The sequence below is a fragment of the Amphibalanus amphitrite genome, unplaced genomic scaffold (genome assembly GCF_019059575.1).
Source record: "Amphibalanus amphitrite isolate SeventyFive unplaced genomic scaffold, NRLGWU_Aamphi_draft 000070F_arrow, whole genome shotgun sequence".
NCBI classification, from domain to species: domain Eukaryota; kingdom Metazoa; phylum Arthropoda; class Thecostraca; order Balanomorpha; family Balanidae; genus Amphibalanus; species Amphibalanus amphitrite.
Genome location: NW_024881566.1, coordinates 665,305 through 688,586, shown reverse-complemented (window position 1 = coordinate 688,586; position 23,282 = coordinate 665,305). Strand labels below are relative to the sequence as shown.

Genomic DNA, 23,282 nt, shown 5'->3' with positions numbered 1-23,282 from the left:
GGGAGAGAAGTAACATACCCTGAGGGATTAATATCAATTCAGAGAGTTGCTACCAGGGATTATTATGAAATGAACTTTGCTCATCTCCGTAAAGTGCACTCGAACGCTTATCAAAAAATGCCGCCCTCCGCCGCCTTCGGCGGCGGAGGGCGGCATTTTTTTCGATAGGCTAGGGGCATCGGCCCCCAGCGGCCCCCCCCCCTGGATCCGCGCCTGCCTGACCCACATAATCTCATTTGTCATGTAAAATGAACCATAAAACATGCATCACACTACGCTTTCGGTACTGTGACCCTCAGTGACCTGACCTCTGTGATCTGACCTCGTATTAATGACCTCAAATAGCAAAATATGTGTTTGACGGACATTTCCGTAAAAAAGATTTTCAATGATATGCCTTTTTGCTCGATTTTAAAACACATTTCTTCAAATGCCTGTAACCAATGAAAATTCGACCTTTGACCTGACCTGTGACGTCATCGGTTATGCTGAGGTGAAGGAAATTCGGTCAAAAGGTAGTTTCCCGTTGGGGCTATCCAACGCCGTTTGAATTTCGTAAATCGCCCGGAAACTTTCCGAGATCTTGGGGGGGGGGGGCGAAACGGCCCGACACTACGGATGGTAGGGTCTGCCGATTGCCCTACGGGGCGCGGGTTAATACTTTAATTTATGCTACTGGATCTCAAAGATACGCTTTTTGAAAAATCAGTGTGTATTCTATTGTCTGTCAGATATCGACACGACACGAATCAGGAGACCCTCAGACGTATCGTTCGAACTGAGACGGCCTGCCGAAGAGCGCCTGCAGCAGGTCCTTCAGCAGCTGGGACACCTGGCGCACCACATCCTCGTCTGCCCCGCTGAAGGCATTGTTGAACGCCGAGAAGCGCGGAGGGTCGCGGCGAACCAAGTCCAGGTGACGAGCCGCACGGTCCACGTCCGGACCGAGTATCGTCATGCTCCAGTGCTCCCGCGGGCCGAGTCTGTACTGGAAGCGTGGTCGGGTGCCCAGCCGTCCGCGCAGCTCGTCGGTCACCGGCGCACAGCCGAGCACCAGTTCACGGCTGAGGACGGAGTCGTTCCGGCCGCCGCAGGCCCGCACGGTGGAGGTGAAGACCTGCACCGCGTCTGCGGGCAGCGGCACCGGTCTCAGTCGCGCCAGCGCCGTGCGGACCTCAGTGACCGACCAGTCCCCCGAACCGTCGGTGTCCAGCTCCTCAAAGACCTGCTCCAAGGGCACAGTGCGTCGCTCGGACATGATGAAGTAGCTGTAGGCCATCTGGAACTGGATGTCTGTCGGCTGGCGCACGCGGCCCGCCGATGTGGTGGTGTACTCATCGGGGAACAGCCGGTGCAGCTCTCGCAGCAGGCGGCGCTCCATCAGCAGCGGCACGTGCGCAATGTAGTGGCGCTGGGCGGCGCCATACTGCCGCTCCAGCATGCGGTCTGTGCTCTGCAGACTGGGATAGAACGGGTCCCCCGGCGGGCCGTTACCGATCGGCTCGTCCATGTAGATGGTGTACTCGCCACTCGACGAGACAAAGTCCTCCGGCCACACGGGCTGCGTGATCAGGAAGTCGTCGTTGAGGTAGAGAAATCGCTCCGAGAGCCCCGGAATGTGATGGATGTTGGCCTCGATGGCCGGACTGGAAAACGTCGGCAGATGAGACTTATTGGCAAAGATCTGTTCGTGCGTGATGACGGTGATGCGGGGGTTGTCCAGGCTCAGCCAGTGGGGGACCTGGCCGTTCGTGACCACGAACACGCGCCTCACCCAGGGCGCGTGACGCTCCAACGAGCGAAGCGAGAAGCGCAGCTCATCGTTGTCGATGAATCGGTAGGGGGTCACCGCCACCGGCCAGGGTTTCCTTCCGAGCTGTTTCAGCGTGTCCTCCAACTGCTGCTGGAACTTCGGGTCGGAGTAGTTGACCCAGGTGTACACAGCGTCGATCGGGGGGTCGGGGCAGGACTGGCCAGTCAGCCGGTGACCCAGCAGATTGTCCGTGCAGACAACACCGCTAGACTCGGAGATCTCTTGTAGACGTGCAACGTGTTCTGAATAACAGCCTGATGGCTGATGTTCAGTGCGGGGCAGCTGATATGTGCTCAACACCCGTACCGACACACAGAACACTGCAACAGTGGCCAGCAGGGCTCCAGAGCGGCGGATGTCGCCGAGACTGAGCCGATCGCAGCTCGACCTCCGTCTGGTGAGGGGTCGCATGGCCTTGTGTAACCTCTGAGTTGCCGTGAAACGTCCACCGCGTCTCTCCAGCCTGAAGCACCAAGAAGAAAACGTCTCAGCAAATACCAGTACTCAACAATCCAAGTGATAGTGATTTTTGGCTTTTGAAATAGGGTTTGTTCTTCACTTTCGAATCCCTAGAGCCGTTTACATAACAAAAACAATAACAAAAACAATAGCTGTTTTAAATCAATGCCATACATATTCACAACTCACTCGCATTGTTTTGTGTGACATGATCAGGAGAGACGAAAGCAATGAAACTACTCACCAGCTGAGCCACAGAAGTGATCCGTGGACGTCACCGAGGTCGCTGGCCTTCCCACCCGTCCACCCGCGGACCCGCGCGGTCACCGAGTGACCAGTGAAGGGTCGAGCCGGAGCGGGGTGCGTGACTGCGACAGTCAACACCGCTCGGGAGGGATCAGGCATCAGCCCAGAGGGTGGGACGGCGCCGGGTAGTATCCCATCGCACCATCTCGGACCGGCGCGGCGGCGAACGGGAGGACGGCTGTTTGTTGACGAGAAGGTCGCGGTGAACTGAGCGGTGAGCACTGAGGAGTGAGAAGGTCAAGTCAGGAAAGACGTTTAATGATTTTGATTTAATCAGGTGAACGATTGATATATCAGATACCTACCTATAGATGTCTATTCATTTACAAGGTAACGCCAACGTAACTTATAAAGAACGCCATTAAATGTTAAATAAATTGGAAGTGGAATAAAATTTAGCGCACAAAAAAATGAAGGCTGTCCTCAAAACCAAAACGTTCCCGGTCTAAAAGCGCTGAGCGAATTGGCATGGTTCCTTGCCGTATATCGTATACAAAACTTGAGGTCAGGCAAACATTCAAATGGAAGAAAATTGAACTGGCCCCTTTTTATGAAAGTCATACCCACTAAACGCGGCTACCTATACCATTGAGTATTGACTTAAAAAATGTATTCGTTACGCTATCTTAGGAACACCTTAAGCCAACCAAGGTCGTTAAGTCTGCAGATCATGTGCAGGCTAGCAGTTTTCCTACAAGGCTGCAACAAGCTGAGAATTTCGATGCGGACATGTTCACGCATATAGAGCGACGAACGGACACATTGAGTGTGTTCAGTTCAACGGTATGGATTAGATACGAATCAACTGACAGGCACGTTGAGCTTTCTTCGGTCGGGTCCTGACATTGACCTCAGGATTCAACTTTTCAAGTCCTTTTAGGTCGCATTGAAAAGTCGACAAACAAGTCTCTTTTCGATGCACCTTGACAAGAAAAACACGATGTCACCAAACTCATTGTCATACCTACAAGGTTTGTGTAGAAAAAAAGATCACCTGAAAAATTCCAACAAAAAGATATTTTTGACGGTTTTGTTTTCTGATTTGAATGCGCGTGGCGCTATTTAGCTCCTAGCTCCCGAGTTAAGCGCCAATAAGTCTAAAAATGTTGAAATGAGGAGACTGATCGTGTTACTGTTGACCTGACATTTGGGCTTTGGCCTTTTACCCGACCTTAAAACGACTAATGTACTTTCTGCATAATGCTTTACGTTCTTTTGAACGCCGGCTATTGCAATATTGTATTGTCATAGGCGGCGGAACGGGGATGGCACCGGGGCATCGTACCCCCCTTTGATTTTGGCATTTTAACATTAGCCCTAGGGCGTTGCATGGAAAGAATGGGACCAAAAGTTGGCAGTGCCCCCCCCCCCCAGGTGTTCCACCGCTACTGTGTATTGTGTCTACGTGTCCCAACAGGAGCCGAGTTGAGCGGGCGTAAAAACATTAACCCGCGCACCGACGGGGGGGGGCGGATATCCGCCCCCCCCTGAGGTTTTTCGCAAATAGCGGGAAAACCGCGGCGGAAATTTGGTATGACTATTCCCTTATCAATTTTACACATGGTGTGCAAGTTTGAACCTCCTACCTTTCAAGGTCAGGTCACCAGGTCACTTTGAATGACCCAACCTCAAGTCACTTTTTTGCAACTTTGTCACCGTGCCAGAGCTACAGTAGATGTCGGAGGCCTTTGAAAGTCGCAGGATGTTATTAGGTCATTAGTAGCTACAATTTGTATATCTCGGAATTTTGATATCGGTGACCTAAGGTCAGGTCAATTTCGCGACCTCCCCATTATAAGTCAATGGGGGAAAAATCAACTCCCTGTTTTTACCACTAAAACGGGTCGGAATGGCCCCATATACCATACATAACTTCATATACGATCAACCTTCACTACCTTGAGGTCTGTTTTGCTGTTGGGCAGCTGTGAGGTCATGTGACGTCATCAAAGGTCACCAAAGGTTTTTGGCCAATAACTCCGTACAGGAACAAGATACAGACGCGTGGATGGTCTCATTGTGTTCAGCTCGTCAAGACGCATCGAATGATATACATGATGACCTCGAGGTCACGTGACCTGAGGTCAACCTTTGACCTTGACCTTTCGAGGTCAACATATATATCATTCGATGCGGATTGACGAGAGGATCACGATGATGCCCTTAGTTTGTTCCTATCTTGACTAAATCGAACGTTATTCGAGAAAAACTCTCTCCATATCTAGCGCCGCCATTTTGACTTTTTCGACCCCTGTGACGTCATCTTTGACCTGACCTGAAAATGACCTTAGTAAAAATTGTAGATCTTGACCGTGCGTATCCGATGCCGTTTACCGCTTGTCGCTATCTTGCTTCGTTCTTGAGATCTCAGGGGGGGCGGTCATCCGCCCCCCCCCCCCGTCGGTACTAAGTTGGCGCAGACCCCCGTCGGTGCGCGGGTTAAACACCCTCCCTCGCCTTGATACGACGATCGGAGTGCAACCTCCTACCCATGCACGTGTCAATTGCCATATGGGTGGCTTGGGGTGTGGGAGGACAGATTGCCTATGGGCGCCACTGATGACCAGTAATTTTGACTTGCAGAACACAAATAAGTGGGAGGCGGGGCGAGGGCGGTGGGAATCGAAAGCCGTTTTGAAGTTTGATAAAGCCGAAGCCTGGCCGCCGCGCGCCGGTCGCAAATGTACAATGCATGTAGGTATGTACATACAAGACCCGCGCCCTGATGGGGGCCATTTTGCCCCCCCCCCCTCCCTGTGGTTTTTCTTAAATAGCGAAAAAAACGGCGGCGCGCAGCGCCGCCAAATTTTGGGTACCTTACCGGGCATCAATTTGACACTTTCACACAAAATTTCAAGTCACAGGTCACCTCAGGTCAGGAGTTATTGAGGTCAAACTGAGGTCATGTTCGAGTAAAAATGAGCAAAAAACATGACATCTTGAAACGCTCACCAATTCTACAGTTAACAAGCAATTTTAACCCTATTCCTGGCGGGGGGGGGGCCTCAGGAGCCCCCCCTGAGGTTTTTTGGTTATTTCTCCCAAACGCGTTGAGCTAGGAAGCTCAAATTTTCTGACTTTTCCTAAAAGGCTTCTACGCAACATGTCTGAAAATTTTGAGTTGATCTGACCTCAGGTCAGGTCACCAGAGGCGGTTTGGTGACCCTACCTCAGAAAAGTTTGCAATCACGCCAGAGCTAGAGTTTTTGACCGATCAATTTCTTCTCTTCAGGCTTTAGTTAGGGTACCAGTATGTGCAATTTGTATATCTCGGAATTTTGATATCGGTGACCTAAGGTCAGGTCAGTTTCGCGACCTCCCCATTATAAGTCAATGGGGGAAAAATCAACTCCCTGTTTTTACCACTAAAACGGGTCGGAATGGCCTCATATACCATACATGACTTCATATACGATCAACCTTCACTACCTTGAGGTCTGTTTTGCTGTTGGGCAGCTGTGAGGTCATGTGACGTCATCAAAGGTCACCAAAGGTTTTTGGACAATAACTCCGTACAGGAACAAGATACAGACGCGTGGATGGTCTCATTGTGTTCAGCTCGTCAAGACGCATCGAATGATATACATGATGACCTCGAGGTCACGTGACCTGAGGTCAACCTTTGACCTTGACCTTGCGAGGTCAACATATACATCATTCGATGCGGATTGACGAGAGGATCACGATGATGCCCTTAGTTTGTTCCTATCTTGACTAATTCGAAAGTTATTCGAGAAAAACTCTCTCCATATCTAGCGCCGCCATTTTGACTTTTTCGACACCTGTGACGTCATCTTTGACCTGACCTGAAAATGACCTTAGTAAAAATTGTAGATCTTGACCGTGCGTATCCGATGCCGTTTACCGTTTGTCGCTATCTTGCTTCGTTCTCGAGATCTCAGGGGGGGCCGAATCGGCCCCCCCCCCGCCAGTTTCTTGTCCCGGCGGAGCCCGCCAGGAATAGGGTTAAAGTTCTTTATGTGGTTGTGTAGAGAAAAGACAGCGCTTCAAAACTGCCATCTCGGATTTTCGAAATTTTGGGATTTTCACCCCCAAAAATAGAAAATGATTTTTTAGAAAAACTAAAAATTTCCAAAGTTTTTTTTTCGAATTTCAAAAAAGCGGAATATATGTGATAGTCCCTGTGCTCTTCGATATACATACCAAATTTTAGATCGATACCTCTTTTTTGGCCAAGTTATAGCGAAAAACAGTTAAAAATTGATGACGTCAAATTTTTGAACTCAATTTTTAGCAATTCTAGACCTCGTGGCGCAAAACGGAGACCACCACCCAGCAAACATGCCCACATGGGTCCCATATGGGGTGAACATGGGCCAGATGGGCCCACGTGGGACATGGGCTACAGATGGGCTACCCATATGGGCCCCATATGGGATAAAAATGGGCCAGATGGGCCAAACGCATGCATGGGCTGGAGATGGGCATTCCATGTGGGTCCCATATGGGGTGAACATGGGCCAGATGGGCCCACGTGGGACATGGGCTACAGATGGGCTACCCATATGGGTCCCATGTGGGCGCCGCGTGGGTCCCATATGGGGCCTACGTGGGCTGACCCATATGGGTCCCACGTGTCACCCACTGCCATTCCCATGTGGGACCCATATGGAAGAGGTGGGGGGCCCATGTGGGCCCCATATGGGAACCATGTGGGCATGTTTGCTGGGCATTGAACTCCCCGTGACGAGCTGCATCGAATCGATACCCATTTTATGCAAAAATGTCAACTTTGAAATTTGACCTAATTTGACCTGACCTTGACCTGACATTGACCTGACCTTGACCAAAACGTGACCTAAGCTGGCCCAAAAGTCTGCCTGACCCACATAATCGCATTTGTCATGTAAAATGGACCATAAAACATGTATCACACGGCACTTTCATATTGTGACCCCTTGCAGTGACCTGACCTCTGTGACCTGACCTGGTATCAGTGACCTCAAATAGCAAAATATGTGTTTGAAGAACATTTCCCCATCGATTATTTTCAATGAAATGCATTTTACCCGATTTCACAACGCATTTCTTGAAATGCCTGTAAACGGTGAAAATTCGACCTTTGACCTGACCTGTGACGTCATCGGTTTGACCGAGGATTGGGTCACAAGGTAGATCCCCGTTGGACCAATGCCGTTTACCGCTTGTCGCTATGTTGCGTGGTTCTCGAGATCTTAGGGGGGGGGGGGCAAAATGTCCCCCCCATCAGACCGCGTTGCTCGGCAGACCCTATCAGAGGGCGCGGGTTAACTTTACTAATAAGTGTTGGCCTGTGGCTGCACAATACTCTTTGTATCTTAAGTTAGCTCACGGCAAACTGAAAATTTCAGGAATTTTTCCATACAGTTATTTCTACTCATAAAGTTTTATTTCCTTTCTGGCCGATTTGGTAGCAGAGTCACGAGCTTGTGCCATATGTGCGGTGAGGACAAATCTTGCGCTGTGTTACAAAATATTGTTACGCAACTTCTGTATGGTGTTACAGTACAGTGTATTACAATTTAAATTTTACTATTTTGACTTGGATTTTGATTGCAATGCACAGTACGCAGAGGTCTGTGAAAATGCCAATGGGAAATTATGTTGTATAAACACCAATAAAATGGTAAGTGTTATGTTTTCATGAACATGCCAATGCAAATATTGCAGAGTTCATTTCAATTTCCGCTCTGCTTGTGCTCCACTCTCCAGTTCAACTAGGTGTGGAAAAATGTAATTTATTAATCTATTAATCCAGATCCATATATCAATGAATTAATGAATCAAAGAGAAGGTTTTCTATCAAATTATGTCTATATTACAGGAATCAATTGAAGTGGCAGTCGCGTTACCTACCTTGATCTACTCTGACCCCATTATTCCCTGACTGACTGGTAACCCTATTCATATTGTATCCTGAACATTATTTGATAAGACAAAAATGTGTTGGCCTAGCAGTTCTGCATGCTTTCAGGTCAAAGGTCCACACAACACTGCTCTACGCAAAGCATCAGTACCTATGCACCTTACCAATGGCAATAGGTACCACAAAAAAATCACACCGCACCATGTATCAGTATTGGCTGAGTGCCTCAGCCCTCAGCCTGGAGGGGTGTTCATGGGTACTGCAAACTGCTGAGTGCGGTGTGTGCAGCAGGCGTGGGGGTAGGGGATGGGTAGGCGTTTCTGACGTCACGGCTGAGTGCGGAAGGCTGATGTAGGGATGCAGTGGGCGGAGTTTGGAGGCTGTGTACGATCCGACCACACACATGGCCTGTGAACAGCCCTCTGACAAGATCCTAATCTTGTTAGGATCTTGTTAAGATTGTCATGCTTAGCTTAGCCTTTAGCAACCTGGGTTTTTGTTGTGTATCTTCCCAAAGTTTTGGCAAGCATTGTATGTCTATGCCGAACCTAATACTGGAATGTTTGCCTATTTGGTAAGGGTTTGGCTCCTTGATATGGATTTCAAGATGTGAACTTAAGATCACCAGCAATGACCAATGACCATTTAGGCATCATTTTTTCCTCAAACAATATCTGCCATCAGTCAGGGGAAACTTCAGAGACATCAGGATTGACCTGAGTGATGTGTGATATCTTTACATTTGCATAGGTATTTTCAATAAGTGCCATCAAGTATACTTTGCATCATGTTGTTAAGTTTTCTTGATAATGGATGTAGCAACTTTTGCTCGCCCTCCACCCACCACCGTCCACTACCATGTGTTGTGGTGCAGGATAAGACCCCAACCTGAGTGTGTGTGTGTGTTGGGGGGGGGGGGGGGGGATAAAGAAACTAGAAAGCACACCCATAGATAGTAACTGACATAGCTAGGCATGGTCTGTTCCTTTGTTCCTTCATTCTGAAACACCGTTGCAATTTTCAGGAATGGATGAACGGACTCATTACGTTTTACAATATGTTACAAATCACATTAACCCGCGCCCTGCTGGGGGGGGGGGGGGGGGGTGTTTGAACACCCCCCTTGTGGTCTTTCGCGAATATCTCAAACGCCGCCGTTTTTGGTACACCTTATCATACATCAATTCTACACATGTTGTGAAAATTTCAGACCAAGGTCATTCAAGGTCAGGTCACCAGGTCACTTGAAGTGACCTCACCTCATAAAAAGTTTCAATGTCTGTCATAGCTACACCGAGTGACCGATCGTTTTGAAACTTTCAGCGATTGCTAAGAGCAATAGCATGTACAACATGTATATCTCAGAATTTTGATATCGATGACCTAAGGTCAGGTCAATTTTGCGACCTCCACATTATAAGTCAATGGGAGAAAATTGAAATGCGCCTCTTTTGGATGAAAGACATTATAAACACTCCCAAACACCGAATTACAAGTGGTTTAGACACACTGAACATGAAAATGGTGTCCGTGACCCTTGTTTATGCCCTGAGGTCATCTTAGGTCACGAATGGTATCTAACAGTTTTTCGCAAATAACTTTTGATAGAGGCATACTAAAGCGATGAAAACGCCTTAGATGTGTTCAGCTCGACGATACGGATCGACTGATGTGCAACATGACCCTTTCCGGTCAGGTCATGACCTTGACCTGAGGTCAAATTTTCAAGTTGACCTTTCAAGGTCAAGTTATAGTTCATTCGATGCGTCTTGACGAGAGGAACACGATGCCGGTAAAAGTAAGCTCGTACAAGGCTTGGGTCAAAAGTTATTGCAGAAAAACTGTTTCCGAACAAATCGGCTATTTTTTCAGTTTTTGCCCCCTGCAGGCAAAACCGTTGACGTTAGGTCAAATCTGAGAGAATTACTCAGAAAGGGTGTTATTAGGGCTATCGAATGCGCTTTTCCGCGGCGCTGTAGCTCTATTGGTTCCCGAGTTATGCGTTGGCTTCTTGGAAGTTTTCGACATTCGACCTGGAAATCGGCGAAATTTTGCCTTCAATGACCTCTGGTGACCTGACCTTTGACCTGACCAAAAAATTGACCGAAGTGATTTCGTCATTATTTTTTACGCCCTTTCGAACGCCGCCTTTCGCGTATCGCTACGTGGCCCAGGAGCCGAGTTACAAGGGGGGGGGGGTGTTCAAACACCCCCCCCCCCAGCAGGGCGTGGAAATCCAGGACCCCCAGCCGGGCGCGGGTTAACATCGGTGGTTTGTTTCACTGTTACAATTTAGCTTGTGCCTGCACTCTTTGTTCCTTTGATACTTTTGGTGTTCAGAGGGACTGAATATGTCACAGTTTGGTCGATGAAGTCTCTATGGTGGCTCGGTGTCTCGGTGGATTTAGTGTCTGTTTACATGTTAGAAAGATATGAAATGTACACCATTTTAGATTTCAGTTCCTATTTTGCTCCTGTTATGGGGTAGTGGACTAAGCAACTTTCGTGCCTATGTAACTTAGGAACTAGTAACGAAAGTCGTTATAGGAAAGGAGGAACGAGTAAGTAGCTAAGATTTAGAGTAACGGTGCCTGCTATGATAGTTGATAACAGACAATGCATGTACCGTTTTATGGCTCGAAGTTCTTGGTCTCTTTGTCGTAAAATGTGACCAGATTTCCTTAAAATAATTAAGTGAAATCCTGACGAGATTTGAAAGCCTTGGTCATTTTATTTATTATTATTTTAGTCCCTTTTACTATCTATGGCGCTGCTCGGCAGTTGGTATGTTTCTGTTGTTTTACCGGTGGCTTAAACTTTTCCAGGGTCCGGCGTGCGGTTATCCGCAGAACTCTGTTAGTAAAATGAAAACCAAATTAGCTCACTGCCCAGACAAAGCAGTAAATTCCAGCGTAGTCGGTAGTACAGTACCCCGACAGAGAGGAACACCAGGTCTGGTAGTACTAGTAGAACAGACTACGACTTCATTGGACACCTGCTCATACGATATGCATCGCTGTGAGCGGTATTACCATTTTGCAGGCGGCCTTGCGCGACTGTGTGGGTCACTGACCCCTCTGCCAATGATCTGTCAGTGAGAACAGAGCCGACCCGGTGTCAGGCACCTGCTGGCTCCACTGGCCGCGCAGCGCCCCGCACGGCCAGCAGTGAGCACACAGAGCTGTCCCGGGTCCAGGGCTGGGTGTTTACCAGCCTCTACTGTATTTTCCCAGACCCGAGGTGAGCAGCTGTAGGCGGAGCGACAGGTGTGAAGATGACGGTCGGATACCAGGATGGCAGGATCGTGCCCTACGAGGTGAGTTTTGTGGCGTCCCGCTGGGACATTTGTGTTGGTTTTACTGTCGATTCGTTTGCACTTTGCAGTATTAATTGATTTGCGTTTACTCGTTACGGCATATTTTCTGTGAGTGTGGCATCATTACCAATCCGTTTGCGATAGGTTCAAGCACTGTGATTTTCCGTCATTTTCGTTTAAACAAAAACAAATTCCTTTGATCTCACCGCAGACGGAGGGAAGCCGTTAATGAATAATACTATGATATAAGTTATAACATGTTTTTGAATTGGTACATTTAAAGATTCCAGTTGTATCTCGATAGACTAATGTCAGCTTCATATTCTGTATTCGCTTCGTAAAGCCGTGTTTGAAAATCGAAAGAACACAATGTACTGTATCGTTGATCTGTCAGAGGCACCTCAGTCACCTTGAATGGCACCTCTGCCTCTGAGGCTGACCCATTTCGTCTGTCATCCACTGACTAGTGTAGATTTTCTTGCCACTCGTCTGTCATCTGATCCTTCTCTCCCCTTCTGTCCAGGTGCTGGTGGAGATATTCTCGCACCTCTCCTTCTCGGACGTGCTCTCTGCCGGCCTGGTGTGCCGGCTGTGGCACGACGTCAGCTGCCATGTGCTGCGCCACTCGCGCACCGTCTGCCTGGAGGGCGGTGGTGCTGAGCGGGCCGCCGGCCTGCTGGCCAGTGAGGAAGCCGCACCGTTCACCCGGCTCGTACTGCGTGAGGCCGATGTGAGCGCGCGCGGCCCGCTGGCCGGTCTCTGGAGCTCCGCCGGACCCGGTCTGAGCGTGCTGCGTCTGCTCGGCTGCACCGTCAAGGAGAGCGACTTGGTGCAGGTGAGATCCACGCGCCGGAGAGAGGGTGTGAGATTGCCGCGGTAGTGAGCGTTGTTAGAGAAGAGTTAAAGGAAATAGTTCACTTTTTAACATGGGTTTTGAACTGGAATAGCAGTTCCGTAGCTTGGGCTGAGACGAGCATAAATCAGGAGCTTTTACAGCCCAACGATCACCCTAGGCAAAGATATTCTATTTCTCGTCCCGAAAAAGGTGTCTTGCGTTGAGGATGTGTGCCTTGCATATATTTCCATCCAGTATGAAAAGAGCATGGGTCCCGAAAATTCTTCAGAAACTAGAGAAATTATCTACGAGAACTCGAGAGAAATTCTCGTACTGATCAATTAGGACATTCAGGGGAACATTATCAGATCGAGCAGATCGCCCAAATGCCGGTGGCTGCGATAATTTCTCTGTTTCTGAAGAATTTTCGGGACCCATGCTCTTTTCATACTGGATCGCGTGTGCCTTACAGAAACTGAAAAGTTCTTCCTATATCAAAATATAGAAAATAATATTTTGTTATAAAAAGGTTTTATTTTCTTTGCTGATTATTTTGAACATAAAAAATCATAAATCCGTTGCAAAAAAAATAATTTCGTGAAAGTGAACTATTTCCTTTAAGGGAAAGAGACAAGAGAAAGATCGAGTGAGCGAGACATTTATTTCTTTTCGCAGTTTCGCCTTATCACGTGAATATGTGGTCATTGAGAGCGTGTCTCTCCATTAATCTGCGTTGAAACTCTGCCGCATCCGGAGACCTGCCGACTGTCATGGCCATCTCCCTCCATCGTTCTCGTCTCACTGCCCGCCCTACCCGTGCTTCTCTGCCCCCAGATTCTCTCCCACTGCGAAGAGCTGGAGGAGCTGGCCCTGGTCGGCTGCGACTCTCTCTTCATGACGGGCAACATCCTGTCGCGCGACTCGGCCCAGCAGCTGAGCCTGCCCTCTCTGCGGCGTCTCGACCTGTCGGCCAACCGGTATCTCTCTGACGCCATCCTGCAGCGACTTCTGGCGCTCGCGCCGGGCCTCGAGGAGCTCTCGCTGCGCTCCTGTCAGATCGGCTTCCACCCGGGCATCTACCGCAAGTTTTATCCAGGCGGCGGCGCCGGCGCAGTCTCCAGCTCAGTGCTCACATTTGAGTGTGTGATGGCGTTCGTACGCGAGCGCGCGGCTGCGGTACGTGCACTCGACCTCAGCGACACAAATGTGGAGGACGGTGCGCTGGCCGACCTGGCGGCGGTCTCCGAGCTGCGACTGGAGACGCTGCGGCTGGAGGGCTGCCGCGCGGCCACCGGCGCCGGCCTGGCCGCCCTGCTGACCGCCCAGCCGCGGCTCGCTGAGCTGGACCTGAGCGGAACCCGCGCCGACGCGGCCACCACGGCGGCGGCGGCGCGGCTGCCGCGGCTCCGGCTTCTGGCGCTGCGCCGCTGTGACCGTCTGCCGGCCGCCGCACTGGAGCCGCTGGCCGGCGCCGCCCTGCACGAACTCGACCTCAGCGAGAACGAGCGGCTGCCGGCGGACGCGGCGGCGGCAGCGCTGCCAGCCGACGGCTCTCAGCTGCGCCGGCTGCGGCTGCGCGCGCTCAAACTGACGGCCGACTGTGTGATCCGACTGGCTGACCGGCTGTCGGCGCTGCGGGAGCTCGATCTGTCACGCTGTCTGACGGGCGTGACCGACTCCAGTCTGCAGGTGAGGCGCCGCGCTAACTGCAGTCTGCACCGACTGGGCGATTTGCGTGTCACCAGTGCAGGGGGCACTTAGCCTATCTATGTTAATGGCATAGGTTATGTTAATGGCATGTTAATGGCACAGGACTGCGTGAACGTATGCCTTGCTCGCCTCATGGTTACGGACAAGCAATTTTTCTCTTAGTTTACTTCTGAGCTTGTCGATTATAGATACCTTTTTTGTACAGCCTTATATTTCAACGGTGAAAGTCTGTGTCATCAAAAATCCTATTTTGAACAACTTTTACTTTATTGTAATTTCTACTGTCCCTGTAACCATCTGACGGTTATGTAACAACATAACCTGTGACCCTTGTGACCCCTGTGTCCGATCTGCCCTCTGCTGTGTCCTCAGGCCATCTGCCGCCACCTGCCCGGCCTGGAGGTGCTGCGACTGTCAGAGTGTCACCTGGTCACCGACTCGGGTCTCACTGGACTGGGACTGGCCGGCGCCGGAGCCGATCCGGCCGCGCCGCTCAAACCCAACAAGACATTCCTGCACGGGGAGGCGGGCGCAGCACAGGTGAGGGCGCGGAGGGACGGCGGTCGGAAGGGGTCGCTGCTCAGTGATCAGTGTACTTTGGTGGGGAGGATTGAGGGTGCGGATGGAATAGGGCTGCTCGCGACGCCCGGATAGAAGATCGATGGCCGTGTCATGCTGGTAAGCCATACCTCGCCATGTTGGTCGGCGTACCCTTTTAACCTTGGTGGCTTGTGCTGCACTTTTAGCGCAAACCACAAGGGAAAAAATGACACAAGGCGGCAAGCTACTAAAATGACAGCCATGCACATTGCACATATACATGGCTGTCATTTTATGCAGGTGTTCAATAACCCTCGCTCCAAATAAGAATGTCCGAACTTCAATGTCGGACGGCAGGAAATTACTGTCGATAGGGGGGTTTTATCGGTCGGCAGTAATTAGTATCTGCTCTGTCGTCGATAAGTCTGTCATATTTTCTGATCAGCGCTAATGTCGGCGCTGGGCCTGACGAACGGTTCCGCTAGTGCGTTGTATTTAGCGCGCTAAATGTTTCTGAGTACCATTATCGGTATCTTCGTTATGTAACAGAACTACCGGTTATATAAGATGCATCTCTGTTTGTCCTCTGTATTATCAGCGTTTAACGACAGAGATAGTATCAGTAATGATACTGATAGATATGGAGCAGCGCTACTTGGTGCTTTGTTATGGTCGAATGATTTGTGGGGATTGATTCATCCCGTTCGTCCCATATTGTTCAACTTCACCATTGCCTTTTCTGCCCAGTTAAGACCATGAATATGCATTTAATGGCCTTGATAAATGAAAAAGAAAGATACTCCACCTATTCTGGCCCTCAATCTACTAGAAGTTTAACCATTTTGGCAGAGTTATGAACTTGGGGTTGTGCAGACTGCTTAGTTGTGGTAACCTCGTGGATTCATGAATATCATGATCGCTTGTGGATTCCTCGTCCCAGACCCCCTTCACAACAATGTAATTATGCTCCCAGCCTCCCGGTATGCAATACCTCGACCCCATGTCCTGTACGCTGCACAGATACTGACCACCACCCGCCCTGACCACCACCATTCCCTGTCCGCCTGCCGCCAGGAGCCGGCCGAGCAGCCCCCGCCCTCTGCGCTGGTCACACCGCAGCGCAGCCCGCACGCCATTTCACTGCGCAGCCGGCACGAGCGCGAGATATGGAGCGACGCCGGCCGAAAGCAGCTGGTCCAGAGCCAGATCGAGCTCAACGACACCGGCTCCGGCATCAGTCTGGTGGACCTGAAAGGTGAGAGCCGTGGGTTGGATCAGCCTGTTGAACATGAAGGGTGAGGGTCGTGGGTCGGGTTAGCTTGTTGAACCTGAGGGGAAGTGATAGGCCAGGTCAGCCTGCTGGACTTGAAGGGTGAGAGCGGTAGGTTGAAACCCGGGAAGTCAGCCTGTTGAGGGTTGAGAGCGGTGGGTGGGTCAAACTGCTGAACCTGAGGGGTAGGAGCGATGGGTCTGCGTAGAGATGATAGCGTGAAACTTATGCTAGTGCACACACGTCTCCCAGTGCCACGGCATGATGTTCTGACCCTGGTGCTGAGAGTGACTGGCCTCTGACTGGGTCTGTTTCTGCATACTACTGTGGACTGACCGTGTGCCGGCAAGTCTCGTCGATTTGAAGTTAACTTGCCCTGCCCCGCCCTTCTGCCAGGTTCTTGGAGCTGGACCTGACCTAATCTGACCTGCCCCGCCCTGCCGCCAGGTCTGGTGGAGCTCGACCTGTCCCAGTGTAGTCGTGTCAGCGATATCGGCGTCACCCACGTAGTGCGTCACGCGGGTCTGCGCCGACTCAGCCTGGCGCACTGCCCGCAGCTGGGGGACGGTGCTGTGGCGCTGCTGGGCAGACACTGCCCGGCGCTCGAGTGGGTCCGCCTGGCAGGCTGCGCGTCGCTCACCGACCGTGGTCTGACCGGACTGGTGCAGCACGCCCGCCGCCTCAAACACCTGGACGTGCAGGTGAGCGGCGGCGAGGGGCGCGCAGGGAAAGCTGCGAATGGGAGCGGAGAGCGCGGAGGAGGGTGTGCTCTTCGTTTCTCTGTCTGCATCCCTAACCGTATCTGGTATCCCTAGAGTTACTGACCGTCTCCCCCTCTCACCAGCTGGACTGCATACTGTAAAGCGCTGAGACTACCACTCTTTCACTAGGACTGACCGTCTCCGCTCTCCCTCAAGGCTGTATTGAGCTGACGGACGCCTGTTTCCCTCTCCCCAGGGCTGTATCGAGCTGACGGACGCCTCTGTGCGCGCGCTGATGACCCATGGCGCTAGTCTGCAGTACCTGAACGTGACCGGGTGTCGTCAAGTGAGCTGCGCCCTGGTTTCCTGTCTGGAGGAGGCGCTGCCCCGACTGGCTCCAGTCAGCAGGGCCGGACTGGACGGCGCCGAGCCCGGCCACGCGCCGCCGCCGCCCCCGCCGCCCCCGGCGCAGGGCAGGGCTGGCCAGCCACGCCGCCGCTAAAGGCTCCCGCCGCCGCTACCCCCGCCTCCGCCGGCGCAAGGCAGGGCTGGCCAGCCACGCCGCCGCTAAAGGCTCCCGCCGCCGCTACCCCCGCCTCCGCCGGCGCAAGGCAGGGCTGGCCAGCCACGCCGCCGCTAAAGGCTCCCGCCGCCGCTACAGTGCAGCTGAGCTCCCCTGGACATCCGGGCAGGACCCGGCGTCTTCTGTTGCTACTACTGTGGCTATCACGGGCTGGGCCCGGTAGGCTGCTGGCAGCGACTCTATGGTAATCAACGGCACGCCGTCAGGTGAGAGGCACTCTGGGGAAAATATGGTAACCAGACCCGTTACGAGTATACATGACGGGTTCTGAGGTTAGATAGTGATCTTAGTGCAACGAGTGGAGTTTGTAGTGCAATAGTATAGTGGGCGTAGTGGGTGTATTTTATTGGCTATATTATCACGTTAGGTGTATTCATTGTCGTGAGTTCCGCAATGACAGCCACTCACATGTACTCGAACCATGTCTAAATCCCAAAGTACTCGGGTGTCCGGTGAAGATGAACGAATGACAGTTTTAGTGCTAGTCATATAGATGCATTACGTATATTTTACACCCTTTTCCAGTTGCCAATGTGCTAAAACGTTGGAAACGCTTTTAGTGGGGCATTATTATTAGCAGCATCAGACCGTTTCAATGAGCAATCGACGGTATTCTCATCATTGTAATCGATGGTATTCTCAGTAGTTCTAACCTAGGAATCTTTTTTTGTGATGCGAGTTACTAAATGTTTGTTATGTGTGGTCTTCAGCGTGTCCCTTGTGCACGTAAGAGGATAGCCTTTCGCGATGACCCCCATCCCCGGCCGAGGCCGCTGGTCTTCCTTACCCACTGGCGATGCGGGCGTTTTCATGTAATCCCGGGTGTTGTGCTTCCATAAATCAGGTGCTGGATTGTGGACTTCCTTCCTTTATGGGTCAGGTCGCGTCAGATAAACGCTGTGACGTTTCCTTCCACCGTATAGTAAACGGAAACGTGCGGGTCGGTTTACCACCTTTCTCAGGTGCCTTATAGCAGGCCGATTGTGACGGCAGATACCCTGCTTACCTTTGCTGTGTCGGTGACGGGTCCTTCACACAGGGCTGCATACTGCATTGATGATTGCATTGATTGGGACGGGTTTACTGACTATCAGGCTGAACCTGTGATCTGTGTGATCAGAGACCAGCGTGGTCCGTCCGCGCGCTGCAGTGGTGCCTTCTGATTGTGAGATTCCTCGACTAAGATGTGTGACTTCCCTCGTGTGATTAGATCACAATAATTAACGTACCTTTGCTGCGATTGTGCTTAATGTGATATGGATGTGGATCATATAAACATTAAACAGTCTGATTGAGGGCATTGAATGGATTGTGATAACTGTTTTATTATTTACTTCTCGTTTCCCGTAGGTCTTGTGTTTGAACAAACTATTACGCGGTTTATATGTTAAGGTTATAATGTATAATGACGATGGATGTTGCAATAATGATGTGGATATTTGATAAGACTTAGAGTATGTGATGATATAAAGTTGTGATCAATAAATCATACAGCACGATTACTTCGCTTTTAGTAACGGAAATTGCACACACCTCATCGGTCCCAATAGTAAAGTAGGGTTAAATGAAACTGCGAAAATTTCCGGACACTTCATATTTGATCTACGTTCATTGCGTGTCTCCGTACGTCTCGTACCCTGCAATGTCGCTGCAGACCACTGTATTCGTATCGCACCAAGTAACTAATACCGTCTCACCGGGCGGGCTCTCTGCTCTGTGTCGTACCCGCTCTGCTCTGTGTCGCGCGCTCTCTGCTCTCCGTGTGGCCGCCTAAACGGTGTAGCCGATGCGCACCTTGTCGTTGGTCCTGTCGCCGTACCTCGTGACATTGTAGTACTCGAGCCGATCCGTCTGACTCAGCTCGGCCAGGTGCGGCATGTAATCCACCACATACGGCCGCACGTCCACGCGGCTCGGGTCCACCACACCCGTCTTCCACAGGACGTCCACCTCAGCGGGCACGCGCGCGCACCACGGGTTGCCCCAGAAGTGCATCCGCTTCAGCCGGTCGTACTTGAGCTCGGTGAGCAGAGCGAGTAGTCCGTCGGATCCGACGTCGTTGGCTCGGATGTGCAGCTCGTCGCGGGCGCCGTGCTCGGTCAGTCCTCGCGCCAGCCACAGGGCGCCTTCGGTCTGGATCCGGTTGTGACAGAGCCGGATCACCCGGAGCGCTCCGTTCTCCGCCAGAGCGGCCACCAGGTGCCGGACAGCGTCTCGGTGCAGACGGTTAGCCGTGAGGTCCAGCTCGGTGAGACTCGAGTTCCCGGCCAGCCCGTCACACAGCAGCCGCATCTGGTCGTCGGTGAGGCTGAACTTCTGCACGCTGAGCCGGCGCAGCGTCGAGTTGACGCGCAGCACCACGCTGAGCTGCGCGGCCGCCTCGTCACACCCGTCGGGCAGAAGGGGCCGGTCGAGCACCAGGTCGCGCAGTGAGGTGTTGTTGCGCAGTGCGGTCAGAATGGAGTTGAGACTGCCGGTGGTCTGGCCCGTCTGGCCCAGGTCGAGCTCGGTGAGCACGCAGTGCGGCTGCCCGATGAGCCAGGCGATGTGACGGCCGCCCTCCGCCCCCAGCTCGTTGCCGTTGAGCCGCAGCGCCGTGAGCCGGGCGCCGGGCGCAGCCATCGCGGCGCTCAGGTGCTGCGCGCCGCGCTCCGTTAGCTCGTTGCTCATCAGGTTGAGGCGCCGCACGCGCCAGCCCTCGCGCAGACAGTGCGCCAGCGCCAGTGCGCCGCGGTCTCCGATCCGGTTGTAGCTGAGATCCACATCGGTGATCTCATGGCGCGAGGCGAGCTTCTGCACTAGCTCCCCGGCGGTAGCGTCGTCATAAATGCCGCGGCGGGGCTGTGTGAGCTCGTTACCACAGAGTCGGATGGACACCTCGCCCGAGGGACCGGTGTGGCAGAACTGGCAGAGACTCAGCAGATCCAGCGTCGGGTCGGAGCGAGCCGTGGCAGAGAGGAACGGCTTCTCCTCATCCGGATCCTGGCTGGCCGCCGGCTTCCAGCCGGACCGCGGCCGCTCCACGACACGGAACATGATGGAGGGCCGGTCTATCCTACCCCGCGCGGTAAGATGGAACAGGCGGAGCGGGGCGACCCTGGCAGGTGCGCCCCATCGAAATGCTCCGCGTCAAGTGGACTACAGATTTGAGGAAAACTTGCAGCTTTGTTTCAGTATTGATAAGTTGAATGCGCCAAAAATAAGTCGGCATGAGTCAGCATCACTGAACTCTAATATATACTGGAAGGAGCATTGGTGACTTGTTTTTGTCTATCGATTTCCGCCATGTTGTGTATACCAGAAATATAAATTGCATGTACGTTAGCAGAGGTGCAGTTTAGTGAGAGGTACACTACTCAAAAGTGCTGCTGCTTCATGCTTGCAGTTTGATTGCAGTGATCAACTTTTCAAGACTTTGGTATACACAACATGGCGGAAATCGTTAGACATTCTGGCCCATATACGGCCAAGGCGAGTGCCTCCCCCTGGTCAGCATGGATCTCCAAAGAGTTTGAAAGAAGCCTTGGCGAGAAAACTCGTGAATCTGCGATTTTGGATCCTCGTTTTTCAAATACCATGCTACATCAGTCAGCCCAGGCAAGACCAGTCAGGTATGATCATGATTGTGTCTCTAATTGCAATAGTCAGGAATCAGGATAGGAACGAATGCATACGCCCGCTCATTGTGGGTGCTCGGGTACGCAATATAGGCCGCGGAACGGGGGGGGGGGGGCACCGCATCGGAACACCGTGCCCCCTGGCTTTTGGCATTTTAACATGAGCCCTATGGGCGTTGCATGGAACGAATGTGACCAAACGTCGGCAGTGCCACCCCCCCCTTAATTGAAGGTGTTCCGCGCTACTGGTTCGCAATGACTTTTCGACGGCCCCGGCGTATGCAACTGTTTTCTCTCATAGTAAAACGTTTTTTTTCTCATAAAATTGAATAAAGATTCTGACGGATCCGAGATCACTCACCCCGATAAGTTGGCATCCTTCGTCCTTACTTACTCCTTCGAGTCACTGCCCGGCCAAGCAGCTCGGGCGCGGTCTCGGGCGGGAGGGGGAGGACTGCCCCGGGCGTTGAGGGCGGGGGGGGGGGGGGGTCTGCGCGTGCGCAGATGCTCCAGTCTGGAAACGCGCGCGGCAGGCGTTGCATGGAGCGCCGTGCACGTGGTTTCGGTGCTGTAAAATGCGAGCGATTTGTCTTTGATTGCAGTGGTTTGCGGGTTGTGGTGGAAGGCGAACGTTTGATGGGCTGCAGTGGCCGGCGAATGTTATTACTTGTTACTTGTTTGACGAGCGTGGTAACTCATCGGGACCTGCCGCCATAACCGACACCGTGACGTGAATGTGTGATGGTCGGTCGGTGTCAGTGTGCTTCAAGTGTGGATAAAAACTGCGAAAAGGCAGAGAAAGCCGGAAGAGCTTCTGGAATGTTCGTCACTCGCGGTCCGCGGAGCTCAAGCAAAACTGCAAAAGGTGAGTCCTGGCAGCGCCAGGTGCCCAACTATCCACCCATCTGTACCTAATCTGCATATTTTTCGTTTTGATTTGAATCGTTTATCTGAGTCCTTATTTTCTGATGCACTCGAAGGAATAAGTAACGTCCGTCAAGACAGCTCATATTCATGTCCATCAACACAGCCCATATTCAGCCCGGATTCAGCCCAGATTCGGGACACCTCAACCTTAGATGAAACTGAAACTTGCATACTATAACGTCAAATTTATACTTCTTTAGAATTATTAAAACTTCAGATTTGGCTGTTTCATACATAGGCGGCGGAACGGGAAGGGCACCGGGGCACCGTGCCCCCTTTGATTTTGGCATTTTAATAGGTATTAGCCCTATGGGCGTTGGATGGAAAGAATGGGACCAAAAGTCGGCAGTGCCCCCCCCCCCCTTAATTGAAGGTGTTCCGCCGCTACTGGTTTCATATGGTACCTACTTGGCAATCACAGGTAACATGGAAGCATTTCCTATTTTTCATTTATTTTTGGTCACGGCTATGAATCACCCTGTACACAATCCGCAGCCCAAGCGATTCGATGGCACTCCAAACCGTTCGACCTGCAAAGGTCAGCACAGGTCATATGAACCCAAATTTGCACAGCGGATTGTGACGCACCCAGTGGAGGTAGAGCGGTAAACCAACACGAAACGACACACCAGCACCCAATGTTATTTCCCACTAGCAATTTGACCACTGAAGGTCATGCGATGACCTAAGGTCTTTTGTAGGTTCTGTTGAAAATACACTTGCACAGCGGTTCTCGAGTGTACGGATCGGCCGAATTCCAAACCAAAGCATGTCATCGGGTAGCGGATAAGCGTAGTAACTTGTGAAAAGCGCTTTTCGATGTGTGACCCCGTTTGACCTCGGCAGGACAAAATGTACAAAAAAACGACACCCGCTTTGTCGAAGCCCGGATTCAGCCCGGATTCAATCCAGATTCGGGACACACCAGATCAAGCTGGAACTTGCAAATTTGGGTCACGTGACCTTTGCTGACTTCTCTACAGGTTGAACTCGAACGGCTGGGTGTGCCACGCCGCCGAATGGTTTGGGCTGTGCATTGGGTATGCCACCGGCCACGGCCTTTACTGTGTGCAAGTTTCAGCTTGATCTGAGGTGTGCTGAATATGGGCTGTCTTGATGGACATCTCATTCAGCTCATATTCGGAACATCTCGGGTGCGAGTTTCAGGTCGATCCCAGGTCCTCTGATCGACGTGAAACTCTCACCAAACCCGGCCCTTGGGTGGAGAACTCCGTGACTCATGTCGGCACTACTGGCCGTTTGACCTAAATAAGTGAGGTAAACAAAGCCCAAAGGTCACATTTTCCCAATTTTCATAGCAGATTGTGATTGACCCAGT

At 51.7% G+C, this 23,282-nt stretch overlaps 3 protein-coding genes and 1 long non-coding RNA gene across 7 annotated transcripts in view; 2 read left to right on the top strand and 2 right to left on the bottom strand.

Moving 5' to 3' along the window:
* Nucleotides 1-694: 694 nt before the first annotated feature.
* On the bottom strand, nucleotides 695-6,425 carry LOC122379071 (N-acetylglucosamine-1-phosphotransferase subunits alpha/beta-like). 4 transcript variants are annotated; one of them, XM_043360977.1, is made up of 3 exons: nucleotides 6,396-6,425; nucleotides 2,517-2,799; nucleotides 695-2,276 (listed from the first exon to the last, which is right to left on the bottom strand). In XM_043360977.1, exons 2-3 carry the CDS (start codon nucleotides 2,675-2,677, stop codon nucleotides 761-763), a joined length of 1,677 nt encoding a protein of 558 aa, XP_043216912.1. In that variant the 5' UTR covers nucleotides 2,678-2,799; nucleotides 6,396-6,425; the 3' UTR covers nucleotides 695-760. The 4 variants fall into 4 exon arrangements, with proteins under 4 accessions (XP_043216912.1, XP_043216913.1, XP_043216909.1 ...); XM_043360978.1 differs by lacking the exon at nucleotides 6,396-6,425 and adding an exon at nucleotides 3,547-3,616; XM_043360974.1 differs by lacking the exon at nucleotides 6,396-6,425 and adding an exon at nucleotides 3,543-3,581.
* A 1,631-nt stretch (nucleotides 6,426-8,056) lies between these two features.
* LOC122379069 (dynein regulatory complex subunit 6-like) lies at nucleotides 8,057-18,901 on the top strand. The gene is made up of 8 exons (XM_043360972.1): nucleotides 8,057-8,204; nucleotides 11,678-11,760; nucleotides 12,284-12,595; nucleotides 13,430-14,284; nucleotides 14,678-14,845; nucleotides 15,920-16,100; nucleotides 16,563-16,816; nucleotides 17,073-18,901. Exons 2-8 carry the CDS (start codon nucleotides 11,719-11,721, stop codon nucleotides 17,316-17,318), a joined length of 2,058 nt encoding a protein of 685 aa, XP_043216907.1. The 5' UTR covers nucleotides 8,057-8,204; nucleotides 11,678-11,718; the 3' UTR covers nucleotides 17,319-18,901.
* Nucleotides 18,902-18,978: 77 nt separating this feature from the next.
* Nucleotides 18,979-20,879, bottom strand: LOC122379070 (leucine-rich repeat-containing protein 34-like). The gene is made up of 2 exons (XM_043360973.1): nucleotides 20,848-20,879; nucleotides 18,979-20,639 (listed from the first exon to the last, which is right to left on the bottom strand). The coding sequence occupies exon 2, from the start codon at nucleotides 20,433-20,435 to the stop codon at nucleotides 19,170-19,172; it is 1,266 nt and encodes a 421-aa protein (XP_043216908.1). The 5' UTR covers nucleotides 20,436-20,639; nucleotides 20,848-20,879; the 3' UTR covers nucleotides 18,979-19,169.
* A 669-nt stretch (nucleotides 20,880-21,548) lies between these two features.
* LOC122379068 overlaps nucleotides 21,549-23,282 on the top strand; it is a 120,334-nt gene continuing 118,600 nt past the window's right edge. Inside the window, exon 1 of the long non-coding RNA XR_006256120.1 lies at nucleotides 21,549-21,881. This is a non-coding gene — a long non-coding RNA (uncharacterized LOC122379068). The remainder of the gene's footprint in view (nucleotides 21,882-23,282) is intronic.

Bases quoted from the DNA above. Each gene is read 5' to 3' on its own strand.
- LOC122379071 (XM_043360977.1), bottom strand. From the start codon at position 2,677: ATGCCTGATCCCTCCCGAGCGGTGTTGACTGTCGCAGTCACGCACCCC. The intron at 2,277-2,516 runs GTGAGTAGTTTC...TTGGTGCTTCAG, and splicing joins TCACTTCTGTGGCTCAGCTG to GCTGGAGAGACGCGGTGGAC.
- LOC122379069 (XM_043360972.1), top strand. From the start codon at position 11,719: ATGACGGTCGGATACCAGGATGGCAGGATCGTGCCCTACGAG. The intron at 14,285-14,677 runs GTGAGGCGCCGC...CTGTGTCCTCAG, and splicing joins TGACCGACTCCAGTCTGCAG to GCCATCTGCCGCCACCTGCC. The intron at 16,817-17,072 runs GTGAGCGGCGGC...CCCTCTCCCCAG, and splicing joins TCAAACACCTGGACGTGCAG to GGCTGTATCGAGCTGACGGA.
- LOC122379070 (XM_043360973.1), bottom strand. From the start codon at position 20,435: ATGTTCCGTGTCGTGGAGCGGCCGCGGTCCGGCTGGAAGCCGGCGGCC.